The 22,195-nt window shown below is 43.0% G+C and overlaps 1 protein-coding gene across 3 annotated transcripts in view; it reads left to right on the top strand.

Annotated features, from left to right (window-relative positions):
- LOC144684860 (uncharacterized) overlaps window positions 1-22,195 on the top strand; it is a 399,842-nt gene that overhangs the window by 235,625 nt on the left and 142,022 nt on the right. For all 3 annotated transcript variants that reach the window (XM_078549191.1, XM_078549190.1, XM_078549192.1), the window contains 2 exons: window positions 592-712; window positions 12,292-12,386. In XM_078549191.1, the coding sequence (XP_078405317.1) occupies window positions 592-712; window positions 12,292-12,386 (216 nt within the window). The remainder of the gene's footprint in view (window positions 1-591; window positions 713-12,291; window positions 12,387-22,195) is intronic.

Below are 22,195 nucleotides of genomic sequence, written 5' to 3' on the forward strand. Positions count from 1 at the left end.
TGGATTATACTGCCAAGGGCTGCATGTAAATGAGGAAGAAGAGTGAACCAAAGTAGCAATACATCCCAAGGTGCGTCACAAGAGCATTATCAATAAAAATTTGACACTAAGCCACATGAGAAATTAGGATTAGAGACCAAAAGCTTGGTCAGAAAGGTAGATTTAATGAACATCTAAAGGAGGACAAAGAGAGGTAAATGGAGAAGCGGTTTAGGTAGGGAATTCTAGAACTCGAGGCTAAGGCAGCTGAATGTCAATTGCCATCAGTGAAATGATTAAAATTAGGATAGAAACTTGATTGGAGAGACAGACACTTTTCCATGTTACATATATGATAAAAAGTTAAAGCTGTTGTTCATTTTTTTCCAGGATTTCACAATATAGAGTTTATTAAATGCTATTTGTATCTCCTCCATCATTTATTTTGATAAGGTTTAAGACTTACATTCCTTTTTCCTGTAAGCAATAGAATTCTTTTTTTAATTTTCTATCTCATCCAGTTTATAGTTCATTGTTTGCTTCTTAGGGCAACATCAGATACAGCATAATAAGAATATGTGAGAAAGAAATTAATCATGCTTCTCTTCACAGGAGGTGAGCTACTGTCAAGGAATGAGCCAGATCGCAGCCATTCTACTAATGTATTTGAATGAAGAGGATGCGTTCTGGGCGCTTTCTCAGTTACTGACTGATCAGAAACATGCAATGCATGGTAAGCACCTCTTGCAGTCTGCTAGGATGATGAATGTTATCAGCACTTTTAACTTCCTGACCACATGTAATATTTTGGAAGCTCACATTTGCCTCTCACATTATTGCAATTTTTTAGAAGCCTTCAGCATGGAATGCTAGTAAGTGTTCCTTTTTTGTTTTCTGGCCTTCAAAGGTGAAAATAAATGTGGGCAATGAATAGTAGAGAGTGATTGAAAATATGGAACTGGCTACCACAGAAGTGGTTGAAGCAAATAGATACATTTAAAGGTAGGTATATAAGGGAGAAAGAAATAGAGGGTTATGCTGAAAGAGTTAGATGAGGAAAGTGTGTGTGTGTATGTGTGTGTGTCATTTCAATATTTGTTTACCCAGTACTTACTTATTTAAAAATCTCTGCTGAGTTCAGGCATAGTTGGGTCTTTAAGCGTTTTCAGTCGGCTCTTTGAACCTTGGTAAAATCTGTTTAAGTGCTGGATTTTCGCATTCAAGGAGGGAATAGCGAGATTACAGGGCAAATATGTTCCCATAAAGACAAAGGTGGGGACCAAGTCCGGAGAACCCTGAATGTCAAGGGACATAAAGGTTAGGATTAAGAAAAAAAGAGAAGCTTATGGCGGATACCGAGGGCTCAATATGGCAGAGTCCCTAGAGGAGTATAAAAACGCAAGGGGGGATCTTAAAAAGGAAATTAGGAAAGCTAAGAGAGTGCATGAGAAAGCGTTGGTGGGTAGAATAAAGGAGAACCCAAAGAGGTTTTTTAAATATATAAAGAGAAAGAGAATAACTAGGGAAAAGAGTAGGGACAATTAGGGACCATAGAGGTAATCTGTGTGTGGACCTGGAAGACGTGGGCACAGTCCTCAGTTAATATTTTGCGTCAGTCTTCGCAATGGAAAAGAACGACGCAGTTAATGCATTAGGGAGGAGGACTGTGAAATATTAGAGGAAATTAACATAGAGAGAAAGAGAGGAGGTACTAGCGGGTTTAGCAGCCTTAAAAGTGGATATATCCGCAGGCCCAGATGAGATGTATCCCAGGCTGTTGAGGGAGGCAAGAGAAAAGATATCAGGGGCCCTGGCAGTAATTTTCAAATCCTCTCTGGCCACAGGTGAGGTGCCAAGAGGGCTGGAGGACTGCTAACGTTATCCCATTGTTAAAAAAGGGATGAAGGGATAAACCAGGAAATTACAGGCCAGTCAGTCTAACCTCATTGGTGGGGAAGTTACTAGAAAGAATTCTGAGGGCAGAATTTATCTGCACTTGGAGAGACATGGATTAATCAGGGATAGTCAGCATGGATTTGTTAAGGGAAGATTGTGTTTGACAAATTTGATCGAATTTTTTGAGGAGGTAATCAGGAGTGTTGATGAGGGTAATGCATTTGATGTGGTCTACATGGACTTTAGTAAGGCTTTTGAAAAAGTCCCTCATGGCAGACTGGTCAAAAAAGTAAGAGTCCATGGGATCTAAGGATCCAAAATTGGCTGAGAGGCAAGAAGCAGAGGGTGATTGTAGAGGGATGTTTCTGTGACTGGAAGTCTGCTCCAGTGGTTCCGTAGGGCTCGGTGCTGGAGTACTTGCTGTTTGTGGTGTACATAAGTGATTTGGACTTAAATGTAGGGGGTATGATCAAGAAGTTTGCAGATGACACAAAAATTAGTAGACTGGTAAATAGTGAGGAGAATATCCATAAACTGCAGGAGGATGTCAGTGGATTGGTCAGGCGGGCAGAGGAGTGGCAAATGGAATTCAACCCGAAAAAGTGTGAAGTAATGCACTTGGGGAGGGCTAACAAGGCAAACGATTACATTGTGAATGGTAAGACTCTGGAAAGTACTGAAGATCAGAGGGACTTTGGTGTGCATTTACGCAGATCCCTGCAGGGCAGGTAGATAAGGTGGTTAAGAAGGAATATGGGATACTTGCCTTTATTAGCCGAGGCATAGAATACAAGAGCAGGGAGGTTATGCTGGAACTTTATAAAACGCTGGTTAGGCCAAAACTGGAGTACTGCGTGCAGTTCTGGTCACCACATTATAGGAAGGGTGTGATTGCACTGGAGAGGGTGTAGAGGAGATTTACCAGGATGCTGCCTGGGCTGGAGGGTCTGAGCTATGAGGAAAGATTGAATAGGTTGGGGTTGTTTTCCTTGGAGCAGCAAAGGCTGAGAGGGGACCTGATAGAGGTGTATAAGATTATGAGGGGCATAAATAGGGCAGAAAGAATGGAAACACAATTTCTGTCCCTCTGCTGGCAACATAAGCACCCAGTCTCACTTTGATCTCCCATGCCATGCTTTCCTTTCTGCTGCTTCAGCCTCCACCCTATTGCAATCTGTTTGAGACCAATTCTCGATGCTTTTAAAATCCACTCAACCTCCATTCTCATTCTCCAGCCCACTCTTACTTCTCTCACTCTCCACAGTTTATTTTGCCCACTGTTTATTCTTCTCAGCCACAATAGGTCTTTAGTCAGCCTTCACCTCCAGCTCAACTTTGGACATACATTTGGTGACTGCGCCCTACTCAAATTTTAAATGCTGGTGGTTGGCCCCAGTTCCCAAATAATTTCCATTCACAGACCATGCCAAACGAAGATAACTAAGAAAAGCATGAAGGATAGGGGGCATGGAATCGTAAATGAAGGGTTACAGGAACAGAAAGAAGGTGCAATTTTTGAGAGATTGGCACAGAGACAATGGAATTGAGAGCTGAAAAGGGAAAACAATAAGTGGAAGGAAAATATTGAGACACATGGTGCAGGAAAGTTGAAGGAACAGATGGTTGGGAAATGGTGACGTTGCAAAACAGCAGAACTACAGAAGAGCAATAACTTCAGAACAGCAGACCGAAAAATGCAGAGGGGCAAAGAAACATAAGAGGTTAATGAGGAACATATGAAGTTGCAGTGAGGCAGGACAGGCAACACTGCGGGAATGTCAATGTAGGAAATGGTGAGGGCCATCAGCAAGCATCGGGAAAAATTATCAGAAAGGGAGACCAGGATTGGAGAAGCGGGAGGGCAAAGGAAGAGTGAAGCAGGACATGACAACAATACGGCCAAGGCAAAGAAATCAAGGAATTTGAAAAAAAATGACTGTTGAATTTAAGATATAATAGAGAACAGCAGACAGCAGTGCTAAACAGGTACAGCAGGGTATGAGACAGACAAAACACAGTAAAGGAAATGATGGAGAGTAAACAACATAGCAGAAATAGAAGCAGAAAGAAAGACAGACATGGACCGGAATTTTACGTTGCACTTCCCTCCCCACCCAGAAGTGGACTATCAGGCAGGGCAGAGAGTATAAAATTGGATTGGATGGCAGGATGTGTCATGTCCATCATCTGCCTGCCTCCATTGGTAATTTACCAACAGCAGGGTAGATGTTGGGTCGTTCACCTGCCCTTGGGCCAATTGAGGCCCATAAGTGACCAATTAATGGCCAGTTAAGGGCCTCCTCCCACCTCCATTATTACTTTACCAATGGTAAGGGATGCACGCGCCAGTGGCCCAGCTGGGTGCTCGGTGGGGAAGGTTCCTCCTTTTTCTGGCTCCCTGAGCCCCACGCAAGGGTCTGCCTGACTTGCCCTGGCGAGGCCATCCCACTTACCTTGAACTCCAGCCTCTAGCAACACTCCTGGTTGGGGTCTGACTGCAGTCCCAGCAGTGGCCATGCTCCCAGTGGCACTGATGTGATAAGAGAGTTGCTGGCCATTTGATTGGTGGCAGCTCTTGAGGAGAAGCATCCTCCTTCATGGGTACGAAGCTAACATTTGAAAACAAAACAAAAAATAACACAAAAATTCTGAGAATAATGAGACAGCACAGACAGGTGAAATAGATAATGTTTTTCTTACTTGAGATGCTCATAATATAAAATGCTTGCATTATATGCATGCTTTCTGTCACACTTACTTCCTATTTCCTCTTCACACTTTGTTGATAATATTGCTGCTGATATAAAAGAGATCCTCTGGTTCATTGTGAGCAAGGTCCACTTTGTATTAGGCTGCTATGTTTCTGGGAATTAAACAGTTGGGCGAATACATTGAGGTGACGTAAGCCGAGCGGGTTATTTTGAAGTGTTTCTATTTCCAAACACTGGTGTTAACCTGTTCTTTTTCCATTCTTCACTAAGTATTTGCTGTTTTAGCAAAAGCTAAAGTAGGAAACAAGACCACTAATCACACTGACACTACTGTTCAGAAGTGGCTGTTCTCCAATAAAATTTCCACTATTTGCATCACCCACAGTACATAATCATTTAACCCCCTGAAATAGTAGATATTGAGAATCCACAGAAAAGATCTATATTTGGGAAATATTGAAAAGCTAATAGTTTTGTCTTAAAAAGACATAAACCACTTTGGACGTGTCTATGGTATGCCACTGCTTTGGAGTGCTATAAAATGTTCATCGTTGTGTATTCGTGAAAAAAAATTAAAATCCAAGTTGTAATGAGTGACAATCTTGGCTGAAAGACGATCGAGTCTGTATTAGAAACTCAATATTAAATAACAACATGATATCATGTGGATTTGTATTAAAAATGTGACAGTTAAATTTATCCAAGCATATTAGGTGGAGATCATTGCCAAAATATTCCTAGCTAATATTACCAGGAACTTGGCAAATCTGATACATCTTAATGTATGGTTTAGATTCTCCAACATCTGTTATCCCTAAGTACTGAGAATGTATTTGAAGGAGTGGAAAAAGATCTCATCTAAATACTAAAGTGGTTTCCTGGTATAATATCAATCTTATTAATGAACCCCCAGAGTGATTTCCTGTCAATGACAGCATTTCTTTGCTTCCAGCTTTGTAGAAGGTCGGAGCAGGATGCTTTTTAATGCCATTTCTGTTTTTGCTTGTATATAGAGTAGTCTGTTTTTACCTGAACATTTCTTAGACCGTAATGTAGTGTCTGTCGTAAACATATATCACTTTTTTTCTCCCTCTTTGGTGAAAGGTGTACATGCCTATCTTTTTTCTGCTTGGTTAGATTCAACTAGCATCATTTAATCAATCATAAGGGTACAAAATCTTTCAGCAACCACTCCCAATTTCAGTTGTATTGCAGTTTTTATAACGGCCATAACAATTATTCACCCATGTTTCACAAAGAGATCTCAAATCCACCTGATCTTGAAACCCAATCCATGTTACTGGTCAGGCCTCATTAATATAAGATTAGCAAACTGCCAGTGCTAAACAAACACCTACAGGCAGCTTGCTAACTGTTGTGGGGTGGTGGGAAGAGAATCCTGCAGCTCCTCCCTTTAAATAGGAACATAGGAGCAGGAGCCAATCGAAACTGCTCCACCATTCAGTATGATCATGGCTGATCATCCACTTCAATGATTTTTTTCTCCACCCTATTCCCATATCCATTATGTCATACCTAGCACAAAAAAAGATGGTTGTGTTTGTTGGAGGTCAATCATTTCAATTCCAGGACACCACTGCAGCAATTCCTCAGGGTGGTGCCCTAGGTCCAACCATCTTCAGCTGCTTCATCAATGACCTTCCTTCCATTATAACGTCAGGAGTGGGGATGTTTGCTGATGATTGCACAATGTTTAACACCATTCGCGACTCCTCAGATACTGAAACAGTCTATGTCCAAATGCAGCAAGACCTGGACAATATCCAGGATTGGACTGACAAGTGGCAAGTAACATTCATGTCACACAAGTACCAGGCAATGACATCTGCAACAAGAGAGAATCTAACCATCGCCCCTTGACGTTCAATGGCATTACATCGCTGAATCCCCCACTATCAACATCCTGGGGATTACCATTGACCAGAAACTGAACTGGACTAGCCATGTAATTACTATGGCTACAAGAGAAGGTCAGAGGCTAGGAATCCTGCAGCAAGTAATTTACCTCCTGACTCTCCAAAGCCTGTCTACCATCTACAAGGCACAGGTCAGGAGTGTGATGGAATACTCTCCTCTTGCTGGATGATTGCATTTCCAACAACACTCAAGAAGCTTGACACCATCCAGGACAAAGCAGCCCGCTTGATTGGCACCCCTTCCACAAACATTCAATCTCTCCACCACTGACAAACAATGGCAGCGGTGTGTACCATCTGCAAAGTGTACTGCAGAAAGTCACCAAGGCCCCTTAGGCAGCACCTTCCATACTCATGACCACTATCATCTTGAAGGACAGGGGCAGCAGACACGTGGGAACACCAGCACCTGGAAGTTCCCCACCAACCCACTCACCATCCTGACTTGGAACTATATCACCGTTCCTTCACTGTCTCTGTGTCAAAATCCTGGAACTCCCTCCCAAACAGCACTGGGTGTACCTACACCACATGGATTGCAGCAGTTCAAGAAGGTAGCTCACTGCCACCTTCTCAAGGACAATTAGGGATGAGCAATAAATGCTTGCTTAGCCAGCAACCCCCACATCCCATGAATGAATCTTTTAGAAAATGACAGATTGATAAATGCCAATCTCTATTTTAAACAGACTCAATGACTGAGCTTCCACAGCAAATCCCAGGGGTAGAGAATTACAAAGATTCAAAACCCTTTGAGTAAAAAATAAATCTTCTCATCTCAGTCCTAAATGGCTCCCCCTTTATTTTGAAACTGTGTCCCCTGGTTCTAGATTCCCCAACCAAGGTAAGCATCTTACCTGCATCTACTCTATCACTTTATGATGAAGAGTCATACAGACTCGAAACGTTAACCCTGTCTTCCTCTCCACAGATGCTGTCAGACCTGAGTTTTTCCAGATATTTTTGTCTTTGTTTCAGATTTCCAGCATCCGCAGTATTTTGGCTTTTATCACTTTATTTTGTAGGTTTCAATGAGATCACCTCTCATTCTTCTAAATTCTAGAGAATACAAGCCCAGTTTCCACAACATCTCTTCATAGAATAGTCCAGCCATCCCGGGAACAAGTCTTAAGATAAAGGTCAACATAACGTTAGCCTTCCTAACTGCCTGCTGCACCAGCATGTTAGCTTTCCGTGACTTGTTGACAATGTCGTTTAGGTCCTTTTGTGCATCTACACTTTCTAATCTCTTACCATTTAAGAAATACTCTGTGCATCCATTCCTCCTACTAAAGTGGATAACCTCACATTTTTCCATATCATATTCCATCTGCCATGTTCTTGCCCACTCACTAAGTCTGTCCAAATCCTCAAGAAGCCGCTTTGCATCTTCCTCACAACACACATTCCCACCTAGCTTTGTGTCATCCACAAACTTGGAAATATTACATTTAGTTCCCACATCCAAATCATTGATATTTATTGTGAACAGCTGGGGCCCGAGTACTGATACCTGTGGTACCCCGCTAGTCACAGCCTGCCAACACGAGAATGACCCATTTATTCCTACTCTCTGTTTTCTGTCTGTTAACCAATCCTTAATCCATGCTAGTATATTACCTCCTATCCCACGTGCTTTAATTTTGCTAACCAACCTCCTGTGGGGGACTTTATCAAAAGCCTTCTGAAAATCCAAGTATACTACGTCCACTGAATCCCCTTTATTAATTCTGTTATTAACATCCTCAAAAAACTCAAACGTGTTCGTCAAACATGATTTCCCATTCATAAATCCGTGCTGATTAGGCCGAATCAGATCATTATTATCCAAGTATCCATTTATCACATCCTTTATAATAGGTTCTAGCACTTTCCCTACTACTGATGTAAGGCTAACAGCCTATAGTTCCCTGTTTTCACTCTCCCTCCATTCTTAAATAGTGGAGTGATATTTGCTACCTTCCAATCTGCAAGAACCATTCCAGAATCTATAGAATTTTAGAAGGTGATCACCAGTGCATCCACTATCTCCATGGCTGCCTCTTTCAACACTATAGGATGTAGATCATCAGGCCCCAGAGCCTTACCAACCTTCAGTCCCATTAATTTCTCCATTACAACCTGCTTACCAATACAAATTTCCTTCAATTCTTCATTCTCCCTAGTTCCTTGGATCTCTAGTTCTGGGAGATTTCTTGTATCTTCCTCAGTGAAGACACAAAGTAATTCATTTAGCTTCTCTGCCATATAAATTCTCCTGACTGCCTGTAATGGACCCATAGTTATCTAAGCCAAATGTTTCCTTTTTACATAACTATAGAAGCTTTTACAGTCTGTTTTTATGTTGTTTTGCTAGTTTACATTCATATTCTATTCTCCTTTTCTTTATCAGTTTCTTGGTCCTCCTTTGCTGTGTTCTAAAATGCTCTCAATGCTCAGGTTTACTACTATTTCTGGCAACTTCATAGGCTTTTTCTTTTAACCTTGTACAATCCTTAACTTCCTTTGTTAGCCACGGTTGACTGGCTTTTCTTGTGAGGCACTCAGGCTTTTGTTTAAACAGGAGTCTTTGCTCAATGGTGTTTTGTGCTTTTTTCCTTTTGTTGCACTCTGGACTGGGGGCTACACGGAGGGGGTGCTGAGTTGGAGATCGGGCTAGCGACGAACATGCAACTAAGTTTTCTATCTGACTGATTTTTTTTTCAAATAGTTCATGGGGCTGGCTTCCCTGGAACTTTAAAAAGGTTGTATCCCACGCTGCTGGCTGCTGGCACTGCTTTTTTGAAGCTACTTCCACAGGGAACCAGTGGAGACTTTAGCTTGAGCTTAACTTCTGCCTTTTTTTCTGCTGCCAGGATTTTTTGTCTCTGGAGCTTTTCAGGAAAGTTTTTTCAACTTCTTGCTTCTTCAGTGAGGTTTTTTCAGAGCAGAAATTTGTTGCTGGTGTCCTTTTCTTGATTTTTTTCAGTCTTTTTACATAGGATGTGGATTTTGATCTCCAGCTGCCACCATGTTTTGTTGGGTTGTCGCTACCTGTGTTGTGTACTTCTTAGGCACCATTAAGCAGTCTTGTGGAAGTTACCAAGAAGTCTCATTAATATTACTGAACTATGTGCTTACAGTAGAGGGTACAAGCATGGAGAGGACTATGGCATGTTCTTACATGTTGCTACCTAGCTCCACACTGCTGACCTAAGCTCTAGGTCAGGTGCCTTCATACATCACTGCTGGGCGATATTGTACTCAGTTCCAGCTTAACCCTTAATGTACCGGATCCTTCTACTACAAGGGGCAGGTAATCCTTGTGGGGAAGACCACTGGTTAGACATAGTTCCACTGAGCAGGGCATGCACTCTGCCCAATAGAACAAAATTACATCAGGGTCTTAAATGACTCCAATTAAAATATTTTAATGGGGTGCCTACCTGGTCATCCCCCTGATTCAAAGCCTGCTCAAACACCATATTTTGCATCTTTGTCACTTTGTGTTAATTTTTATAATTTTAGAGTGTGTTTATTCCCCCCTGTTGAATTGTGCCCATCGGTGAACTACATTGAGACATCCTAAGCTAATTTTACGGTGGACCCTTATCAACTGAAAAATACTTTGTTCTGCACTACTTAATGTCTGAGCATTTACATTTCTAATTGATAACTTGAACGATAAAATCGATACTGTAAAAGTTTCTTGTGGTTAGGTGGCAGTAACTGCTGTAAGATTGTGAAAGGCGCTAGGTGAATGTAAGTTTTTCTTAATCCAGTCATGGAATCATAGAATAGTTACAGCACACTAGGAGGCCATTTGGCCCAGTGAACCCGTGCCAGCTCTTTGCAAGAGCCCTTTATCTGGCCCCACTCCCCTGTCCTTTCCCCATAGCCCTTCAGTTTTTTTTTCCCTTCAGGTGCTTATCCAATTCCATTTTGAAAGCCGTGATTGAATCTGCTATCACCACATTCTCAATGCCTTGCAGATTGTGACCACTCACTGCGTAGAATTTTTTTCTGATGTCCTTTTTCATTCTTTTGCCATTCGCTTTAAATCTGTATCCGCTGGTTCTCAACCCTTACACCAGTGGGAACACTTTCTATCTACCCGGACTAGACCTCTCACGATTTGAACACTATCAGATTTTCTTCTTAGCAAGGAGAACAAGCCCAGCTTCTCCAATGTATCCGTGTAACTGAAGTCCCTCGGCCCTGAAATTCTTGTAAATCATTTCTGCACCTTCTCTAAGCCGCCTCAAAGAGCAGTGCCAAGAATTGGCACTATATTTCAGATGAAGCCAAACTTAGTGTTTAATAGAAGTTCAGCAGAATCATCATAATTCATCAGTCAACAGGAGTGGTACTGAAACCATTAAACAACTCATCTTTGCCCCAAATGCCAGATGCAATCTTTGGCAACAAGAATTCTATCATCCATCTCAACTTGTACCCAGGCACAAACACGACATTCTTTGCATAATGAGTATCAGTTTTTCCTAGACCTGTTTTTTTTTAAACTATTTAATCTAAATGTTTAATTAATTTCTTCAATGTCTCAAAAACTAATATTTTAGGACAATCTCATCTTCTGAATAATTGTAAATGAATTTGTGATTTTGAAATTTTATTGTCAAAATACATACAAAATACAAATATTTTTAAGAGTGAGCTTACAATGCATTATTGTTTGACCATAAAGGCACCTGCAACCAGTTATTACAATGACTGTATAGAAACTAAAACTCATAACAAGACTGCCATTATCCAGACATACTGGTCCATTATGCTATACATTTCCTTTCTACACATTCAAATTTGACTATTTCTGCACAAAATAAAAATCAGTTCCCCTTCCTTCCCCACCTCCCATCTTTAGAAAAGACTACTGTTGATCATTTAATGATTCACAGATATAAACATACATGTCTCCTTCCCCCTCCCAATTTTCCATATGAGGTGTGGCTTCTCTCAAAGCTAAATAATTACTTTTGAAATACATTGTATACATGCTTGACCACGTTTATCTGCATAACTTGTACTTTTCACTTGAAAATATTGTAAATTTGTAGTTTCCTGTTGAATATCTTGTAGAAGGGTGACTGCCCAGAGGAATATTTATTACTGATTGTTTTCAGAAGTAGTCAAGTTTATGTTCATTTCATAAGCCCTGACACTTTTCACGTTGTTCAAGTATTCTATATCAGCGTAATGCAGCCTATGGGTGACCAATGGAGGTTGAACTTGTTGCATCAAATTATTTGCTCCTCCTGCCCTAATAGAAATTAACTAAGGATTTCTATGTTATATGCCAATTGCTAGAAATTTTCCTGGTACTAAGTTCAGTTTTGAGGCGTTGGTTGACCATTTTTACAGCATGAATATGTGTATAAGAATAGAACATATTGAGGTAAAAATTTATTTCGCTCAGACTATGTGCCCAAACCAGGAGGCCCAAGGTCAGCCTAAAATATGGCCTGAGGGACTCATCTAAGTAATGTGGATAAGCTGCCAGCACCTGTTGCACCTCTACAGGTAGTTCATCCATTTCAGGCCACTTGCATTGGCCCTCAAGTTAGCAATAAGGGGACAGTAAGACAATTGAGGTGGGGATTGTGGTCAAGACTGGCCAGAGGGCAGTGGAGTCTGTAAAACGGATGCAGTGAGGTCCAATTTTTACACCATCACCTGCAGCAAGGCGTTAACTTGTTTTACTGTACTTCCAATCTTGCTGAAGTAATGCTTTCACATATATTCATTGCATAATTTCATTATTTTCTTTTCAGGATTTTTTATTCCTGGATTTCCAAAGCTCCAACGGTTCCAGGCGCACCATGATCAGATTTTAAGTAAACTCATGCCAAAGCTCAAGAAACATATGGTAAGGAATTCTATTTTCTTTAGACTGGACTGGAAACTGAAACCAGAAACTGAACTGGACTAGCCATGTAAATACTGTGGCTACAAGAGCGGGTCAGAGGCTAGGAATCCTGCGATGAGTAACTCACCTCCTGACTCCCCAAAGCCTGTCCACCATCTACAAGGCACAAGTCAGGAGTGTGATGGACTACTATCCAATTGCCTGGATGAGTGCAGCTCCAACAACACTCAAGGAGCTTGACACCATCCAGGACAAATGAACCCATTTGATTGGCACCCCATCCACAAACATTCACTCCTTCCATCACCGATGCACAATGGCACTACACTGCAGGAACTCACCAAGGCTCCTTTGACAGCAACTTCCAAACCCACGACTGCTACCATCTAGGAGGACAAGGGCAGCAGACACATGGGAATATCGCCATCTGGAAGTCCCCCTCCAAGCCACTCACTATTCTGAATTGGAAAAATATCGCTGTTCCTTCACCGTCGCTGGGTACATTGGGGTCCAGCCTCCTCTACCAATTTCCCTGGAGCCTTGTTTGGGCAGAATTTTCACCCACCCCATACTAAGCCACCAGCATCAAGGAAGTCCTTGGAATCTGTCAGGCTCAGGTAAAAGTATCATTGAGCAATTAACAAATTGAAATTGACAATCTGCCTCTATTGTACATATGCAGTCTAAAGAGCTGGACTTAAATGTGGAAGTTGGGGAATTGGTGCCCTTTTGCAGGTGTTAACACCCCACCCACACCCAAACCCACACACTTATCCACATTAAAATTCCCAGCAATGTTTCAGGGTACTAATTTCTCATCAGAGCTGGTATAAGTGCTGACGAGAGCCAAAGATGATCGCTTTGATTTTTGCAAAAGTGAGCTATTATACACCACACTAAGTTTCCTTTTCATTCGAAAATGGAGCACTGTGCAGATAAGCTGACCCGTCCAGTACCATCAGTGTTCTAACTTCATCAAAATTGAAAGCTTGCCCCGTAGAGTTCTTTGTTGTTGATGTACATAAAGAAGTCTGCCACTTGCTTAAGGATGAAATCGCCATATAGTATGCGAATTATGAATAGTATTGAACCAATGATTTACTTTTGGGCATAGTAGAGGTTACCACACAGGCAATGGAGCACAAATGTTTGAGGAGGTTAGCTACTGTATTGGTACAGGCATGAATGGAATACAGTGTCATAGAGACAGATTCCAGGTAGGAATTAGTGTTGGAAAACAGAAGAGTCAACAATATCAAAGATGGAATATAAAACAAGTAAGGACAGTGAACCGCGGCCAGTTACCAGCAGGGCCCACTCGCCGACTCATAAAATGACGCGCGGTGACATCTGGCAGGCATCCTTAGCATTTGCAGCCGCATTCGGATCCATCATCAGAAGGGCAGACAGAAGTCCTTCCCTGGAAGCCTTTCTGGGCCTGGGCCGTTTTTAAACTGTCCGCCGGTGTCACAGTGCGTCATTTGGATTTTCAGTTCAGCAGGCACACAGCCAACTCGGCTGCACACCTACCGAACTGTCAAAGGCCTACTAAGAGGCCAGACCGCCTTCGCATTTTTCATGAAACCTCATTTTGCATGAAACCTCCGTGCCTCAGGGAGATTTCTGCACTCTTTCGTGCACATGCGCAGGTCCCGATTCAGGGAATGCCCCCCGCCACCGCCCACACAGAAAGTGCTCAGCGCTTCCGAGCGAGCATCACGCTGAGCAGGCCTTAATTGGCCCGCCCACGCAAAATGGTGGCGCGTACCCGATCGGGGGTGCCGATCGGGTTCGTGCTTGCTCCCGCCCGCCTCTGCACAACTCCCCCAACGGCGGTGGGGGGGAAATTCAGCCCCATGGCTTTAACCTGGTTGGTTTATATGTGTGTGGATGGATTGGAAACCAAAGTGCAGGAAGTCCTTAGAGAGAGAGTAGCTTGAGTCTTAAGGTGGCATTTTGGAGAGAAATAGTGAGGTAGTACCTTGAGAGGGTACAAGAATAAAGGGTGGACATACTAAAAGTGAGATGATGGTAGATTTGAAAGGGGATGGGGAGAATGTTGGAGGATGAGATGAAGTTCAGAATCACAGAATTGTTACAGCGCAGAAGCAGGCCATTCAGACCATCGTGTCTGCACCAGCTTTCCAGATGAGCATCATGACTTAGTGCCATTTTCCTGTTTTTTCCCCATACCCTTGCACATTGTTTCTATTTGAATAAGCATTTATTGCTCTCTTGAATGCCTCGGTTAAACCTGCTTCCACCACATTTCTAGGTAGTGCATTCCAGACTTGAACCACTCGCTGTGTGAAAAAGTTTTTTCTCACATCGCATTTGCTTCTTTTGCAAACCACTTTAAATCTCTCATTCTCCTTCTCTTGACAAGCAGGAACAGTTTCTCCCTTTCTACTAGTGGATGCATTGGTGATCATTTTCCAAAATTCTGCAGATTCTTGAATGGTTCCTGAAGACTGGAAGGTAGCAAATGTCACCCCACTATCTAAGAAGGGAGGGAGAGAGAAAACGGGGAATTACAGACCTTTTAGCCTTACATCATTAGTACGGAAAACGCAAGAATCTATTATAAAGTATGTGATAAACAGATACTTGGATATCATGATCTGATTGGGCATAGTCAGCATGGATTTGCGAATGGGAAATCATGTTTGATGAACTTGATTGAGTTTTTTGAGGATGTTATTAACAAAATTGATAAAGGAGAGTCAATAGATCTAGTGTACCTGGATTTTCAGAAGGCTTTTGATACAGGAGGTTGATTAGCAAAATAAAAGCACATGGGATAGGAGGCAATGTACTGGCATGGATTAAAGATTGGCTAACAGGCAGAAAACAGAGAGTAGGAATAAACGGGTCATTCTCACGTTGGCAGGCTGTGACTAGTGGGGTACCGCAAGGATCAATACTTGTGTTCCAGCTGTTCACAATATAATATCAATGATTTGGATGTGTGGACCAAATGTAGCATTTCCAAGTTCGCGGATGATACAAAGCTAAGCGGGAATGTGTGTTGTGAGGAAGATGGGAAGCGGCTACAGGAGGATTTGGACAGACTTAGTGAGTGGGCAAGAACATGGCAGATGGAATATAATGTGGAAAAATATGAGGTTATCCACTTTGATAGAAGGAACAGATGTGCAGAGTATTTCCAAGATGGTAAGAGATTAGAAAGTGTAAATGTACAAAGGGACCTGGGTGTCCTTGTCCATAAGTCACTGAAAGCTAACATGCTGATGCAGCAGGCAATTAGGAAGGCTAATGGAATGTTAGCCTTTATCGCAAGAGGATTTGAGTACAAGAGTAGTGAAGTCTTGCTTCAATTGTATTGAAGCTTGTTTAGACCACATCTGGAATACTGTATGCAGTTTTGGTCCCCTTACCTCAGAAAGGACATTATTGCCATAGAGGGAGTGCAACGAAGGTTCACCAGCCTTGTTCCGGGGATGGCGGGACTGTCTTATGAAGAGGGATTGGGGAAACTGGGCCTGTATCCTCTAGAGTTTCAAAGAATGAGAGGTGATCTCATTGAAACCTACAAAATATTAAAAGAGTAAACAGGGTAGATGCAGGTAAGATGTTTCCCCTGGTTGGGGAGTCTAGAACCAGGGGACACAATTTCAAAATAAGGGGGAAGCCACTTAGGACTGAGATGAGGGGAAATTTCTTTACTCAGAGGGTTGTGAATCTTTGGAATACTCTACCCCAGAGGGCCGTGGAAGCTCAGTCATTGAGTATGTTTGAGATAGAGATTGATAGATTTCTGATTAACAATAATGTAAAGGTACATGGGGATATTGTGGGTGAAAGGCATTGAAGTGTTCAATCAGCCATGATCGTATTGAATGGCAGAGCAGGCTCGATAGGCAGAATGGCCTCTCCTATTCCTATGTTCTTCCTCTATCCAGCCCCCTCATAATTTTAAACACCTTTATCAAATCTCCTCTTAGCCTTCTCTGCTCCAAGGAGAAAAGTCCCAACCTCTCCCATCTATTTTCATAACACAAGTTTCTCATCCCTGGAACCATTCTTGTAAACCTCTTCTGCACTCTCTCCAATGCGATCGCAGCCTTCCTGTAGTGTGGCACCCAGAACTGTACACACTACTCCAGCTGAGGTCTAACTAGTGTCTTGTATAAGCTCAGCATAACCTCCCTGCTTTTGTACTCTATGCCCCTACTAATAAAGCCTGGGTCACTGTATGCTTTATTAACTGCTCTCTCCACCTGTCTTGACACCTTCAATGATCTGTGCACATATACACCCAGGTCTCTCTGCTCCTACACACCCGTAAGAATTGTACCCCTTATTTTATATTGTCTCTCCATGTTCTTCCTACCCAAAATGAATCACCTCACATTTCTCCACATTGAACTTCATCTGCCACCTATCTGCCCACTCCACCAACTTGTCTATGTCCTTTTGAAGGTCTATACTGTCCTCCTCACAGTTTGCAATACTTCCAAGTTTTGTATCATCCGCAAACTTTGAAATTGCCCCCTGCACACCAATATCTAGATCATTAATATATATCAGGAAAAGCAAGGGTCCCAATACCAACCCCTGGGGAACTCCACTACAAACCTTTCTCCAGCCCAAAAAATATCCATTGACCATTATCCTCTGTTTCCTATTACTCAGCCAATTATTACTGTCCCTTTTATTCCATGAGCTATAACTTTTTTCACAAGTCTGTTGTGTGGCAGTGTATCGAATGACTTTTGAAAGTCTATGTGCACCGTATCAACAGCATTACCCTCATCAACCCTCTCTGTTACCTCATCAAGAAACTCCAAGTTAGTTAAACATGATTTCCCCTTTATAAATCCATGCTGGCTCTTTCTAATCAACCCACATTTTTCCATGTGACTACTAATTCTATCCCGAATAATTTTCTCTGTAAGCTTCCACACCACTGAAGTTAAATTGCCTGGCCTATAATTGCTGAGCTTATCCTTACAATCTTTTTTGAACATGGGCGTAATGTTTGCAATTCTGCAGTCCTCTGGCACCTCCCCTGAGTCTAGGGAAGACTAAAAGATTATGGCCAATGCCCCTGCAATTTCCACTCTTACTTCCTTCAATGTCCTTGGATGCATCTCATCTGGTCCCAGTGCCTTGTCAACCTTAAGTAATGACAGTTTATCCAATACTTCCTACTTATCAATTTTGAACCCTCTTAGTGACAGAGTTTCCTCCTCTGTCACCATGGTAAATCATTTAACACCTCAGCCCACTGCCTCCATGTGTAAATACCCTTTTTGGTCCCTAATTGGCCCTGCCCCTCCTATTACCACCCTCTTACTATTTATGTGCCGATAGAAGACTTTAGCATTCCTCTTTATGTTGGTTGCCAGTCTTTTCTCATGATCCCTCTTTGCATCTCTTATTTGCTTTTTCACCTCTCCTCTGAACCTTCTGTATTCTGCTTGGTTCCCAGTTGTATTTTCTACCTGACACCTGTCATAAGCACACTTTTTCTTCTTTATGTTAATTTGTATCTCCTTTTTCATCCAGTGAGCCCTGGATTTGTTTGCCCCGCCTTTCCCTTTTGAGGGAATATACCTTGACTGCCCAAACCATTTCTTCTTTGAAGGTAGCCCATTGTTCAGCTACAGTTTTTCCTGCCGATCTTTGGTTCTAGTCTATATGGCCTAGCTCCTTCTTGCCCCATTGAAGTCGGCTCTCCCCCCGTTAATTATTCTTACCCTGGATTGCACATTGTCCTTTTCTACCATCATACTAAATTTTACGATACAATGATCACTGTCTCCTAAATGTTCCCCCCATTGACACTTGATCTACTTGGCCCACCTCATTTCCAAGAACCAGGTCCAACAGTGCATTCTTTCTTGTTGGACCAGACACATACTGCTGTAGAAAATTCTCCTGAACACAATCTAGGAACTCTTGCCCCTCTCCACCTTTTACGCTACTATGGTCCCAGTTTACATTCAGGTAATTAAAGTCCCCCATTATAGCTACTCTAAAATGTTTGCATCTCTCTGTAATTTCCCTGCAGATTTGTTCCTCTACAGACTTCCCGCAAGTTGGCGGTCTATAGACTACACCGAGCAATGTAATTGCACCCTTTTTGTTCCTTAGCTCTAGCCAAATTGATTCTGTCCTTAAACCCTCTGGGACATCCTCTTTCTCCAGAACTGCAATGCTATCCTTAACCAATACTGCCACCCCTCCTTTTCTTCCTTCCCTATCTTTCCTGAACACCTTGTACCCAGAAGTATTTAACACCCTGCCCTTCCTTGAGCCAGGTCTCTGCTATCGCCACAACATCATATTCCCTCATGGCAATCTGCGCCTGTAACTCTCCAATCTTATTTACTATACTCCATGCATTCATATACATGCACAGTAACCCTGATTTAGTCTTCATGACTTTCTCCCTTACTCCACCTCCACCTATTAACTTACTATTCTCTTTACTGGTGTTATCTGTCCCCCCCAGTATTTTGTGCACCCTGGTATTCCTCTCTAATATTTTCTCTTGGTTCCCACACCCCTGCCGCGTTAGTTTAAAGCCCCTGCAACAGCACTAGCAAAATGCCCTGCAAGGAACTCAGCCCCAGTTCTGTTCAGGTGCAACCACCCAGCTTGCACAGGTGCCATCTTCCCCAGAGCCAGTCCCAGTGTCTCTAGAATCTAAAGCCCTCCCTCCTGCATCATCTTTACAGCCACACATTCACCTGCCTTATCCTCCTATTTCTGTACTCACTTGCATGTGGCACTGGGAGTAATCCAGAGATTACTACATTTGAGGTCCTGCTTGCTAATTTTCGTCCTAACTCCCTAAATCCTGATTGCAGGACCATATCCCCCTTCCTACCTAAGTCATTGGTACCAATGTGGACCATGACCTCTGGCTGATCACTCTCCCTCAGAAGAATGTCCTGTAGCCGCTCGATGACATCCTTGACCTTGGCACCAGGGAGGGAACATACCATCCTGGAGTCACATCTATGGCTGCAGAAACACCTGTCTATTCCTCTAATTAATAAATCCCCTATCACTATTGCTCTTCCACTCTTCTCCACCTCCCCCCCCCCCGCCCCCTCCAATCCTGTACAGCAGAGCTGCTCATGGTGCCACAAATTTTGCTCTGATTGCACTCCTCTGAGGAACCAACACCCTCAACAGTATCTCAAATGGAACACCAATTTGCGGGCGGGATCCCAGGGGACTCCTGCACTACCTGCCTGGTTCTCTTGGACTGCCTGGCAGTCACCCGTTCCCTTTCTCCCTGCATGCTCCTAGCCTGCGGTGTGACTTCTTCTCTGAATGTGCTATCTACGTAGCTCTCAGCCTCACGAATGCGCCACAATGACTCCAGCTGCCACTCGAGCTCCGAAAACCAGAGTTCAAGTTTCTGCAGCTGGCAGCACTTCTTGCACATGTCTTCGTCGAGGACACCAGCAACTTCCCACATATTACAGGACATGCATTCCACATGACCAATCTGCCCTGCCATGTCTTAACTTTATTTCGCTTACGTTAACCTTAATGTACTTTGATTTACTTATCTAACTTTATTTTTCTGGCCCTGACTTAAATTTACTCCCCTATTCCAAGTGGTTCTTACTTAAATCCAAGTGGCTACTTCTTTAAGGATAATATGCTTTTCTAATGTACAGCTATTTAAAGACACTCCCCAACAGCAGTTTCTCACCAACCATGAACTTACGATTTTCCTGGGATGTCACTCTTCGTTTTCTTTCTTCAAACCCGGTGTACTAGAGCTGAAGCTGAAGCAGCTGTCTCCTGTACGTTCTGCAACCAGGTTCGCCCTCTGCCTCTCTCCCAGGTAAATGTAGGCCCTGAACCCCACTCTCTTTTTATATCCTCGCTGTCTCCTGTGCGTTCTCTAACCAGGTTTGCTCTCTACCTCTCTCCGGGTAAATTAATTATGTTAACATGAGCAGGGTAAAGGAGAGAAAATGGATGCTAGTATCTGTGTCAGAAAAAGGTTGAAGGATCAGACAGGACATTGTGAAGATAAGTTTAATGACAGCTGGTGGGAGATGAAGAAACAATGAAGGGTAGCATTGGTGAAGCCAGGGTTGAGGAGAAGGCACAGAGACAACAACATGGATAACCTCAATTTTGGAAACTAAGGGCTAAATCTCAACTCCCAAAAGGTGGGTTGAGATCATATCAGAGATTAAAATACAAGGTCCTGGAATTTCACTCCCAAGGTGGGTGTGCAGTCAGGAAATCTCCTGGCTCACCACACCTGCCTCAAGGAAATGTACCCCAAATCTTAGTTCTGGGTGGGGGCAGGTGTGCGGGCATGGGATGGAATTGGGCCTGCCACCCCCATACGCAGATCGGAGGCGGCCATAGGGCTGCCAAGTGCTGAGACAGGCTGGTTAAAAGGTCGCCTTGGTTCTCTGGAACTTCATTGCACTTGTTCTTTCAAATATTAGGCCCTCTAGGCCTCAACCCTAATTCCCCCACCCACTTTCCATGCCCATACATGCCAACTCATAAACCCCACACACCCCCATGGCCCCTTATAGTCCCTATGCTAACTCATGCTAATTTATGGACCCACCCCCAAGGCCCATATAGCCCATGCCAATTTAGTGCCAATTCATGTCAGCTGTACACCTCACCCTTCACCTTTTCCCCTTACACCCTCTATGCCAACTCAGCCAGTACCCACCCATAGGCAAGCTTCAGGAGCCATGCAGGGATGACATAAAGTTCTAAAAATCTATTACAGACTTCACTATATGAAAAACTCTCATTCATTGAAGCCCATTTAATATATTATAACCCGTCAAGTACTTAATCCCTTATAAAAACAAACATTTCTATTTATAACCCCACATCAAAGAAGCTAATTCTTTAATAACCTCTTGGAGCTCTCAATCAAACTGTGAACTTGCAGCACCACCACACCTCCCCACCCCACCACTGTGATAATGATAGGTTGCGGAAGCAATCAAGCAACAATAATGCTATAATGATAGCACTTAGGGTTATGTCAATAAACAGCCATTGAACCTGCAAGCACTGATTTTGTTTCCAACTGTCAGACACAAGCAAACTTTTTTTTCTTTTTTTACATAGGGCAAACTATTTAAATAGCTTGACAACTAGACAGTGCAACATATCTTATCAGCCCTTTATGAGCGTTTATGTCTACTTTAAAAAGTCAGAACTCACACACTGCGGGATAAGGCCCTCGCTCCACCGAATATGGAGTCTGTTTGAACTCGGTAATGAGTTCAAATGGCCCTGCTGAGTTCAGGTTTCCGCCATGTGTAAGTCATGTCCTGCCTCCATTCCCCTACTGGCAAGTGTAGAATCTGTCGGAAATAGAGGCAGGACTTCCGGATCCACGTCCCCAGCACCATTTTGGATACGCTGCGGAATCTCCACGACTCCGCGAAAATCTAGGCCAAGAAATCTGGGACAGGAACCAAACCTGCTCACATCTGATTTTAACCTAAGCAAGATGAAGAATGACTGACCAATCCAGGGGAAGCAGTTTGATCATTTAAATATTATAATCAGGCTGCCTGCCTTCATTTTAACAATCATTCTAATTTAAACCACAGGGACCATGTTTCCCAAGCCTTGGAAAACTCAGCTGCTGAAAGAAGGTGAAAAGAGCTGAATCCCCAACAGCCCACCAACCACCATGTGCCCCTCTCCCCGAGACCAGCATTGGCCGTTAAACCCCTCCACCCATCCCCCCCTCCCCCAAGAGACCACCATTGGATTCCTAACTCACCCTCCCCCTCCTGCGTCTGGGAACCACTCCCCCCCCA

Source organism: Cetorhinus maximus, chromosome 9, assembly GCF_964194155.1.
Source record: "Cetorhinus maximus chromosome 9, sCetMax3.hap1.1, whole genome shotgun sequence".
NCBI lineage: Eukaryota > Metazoa > Chordata > Chondrichthyes > Lamniformes > Cetorhinidae > Cetorhinus > Cetorhinus maximus.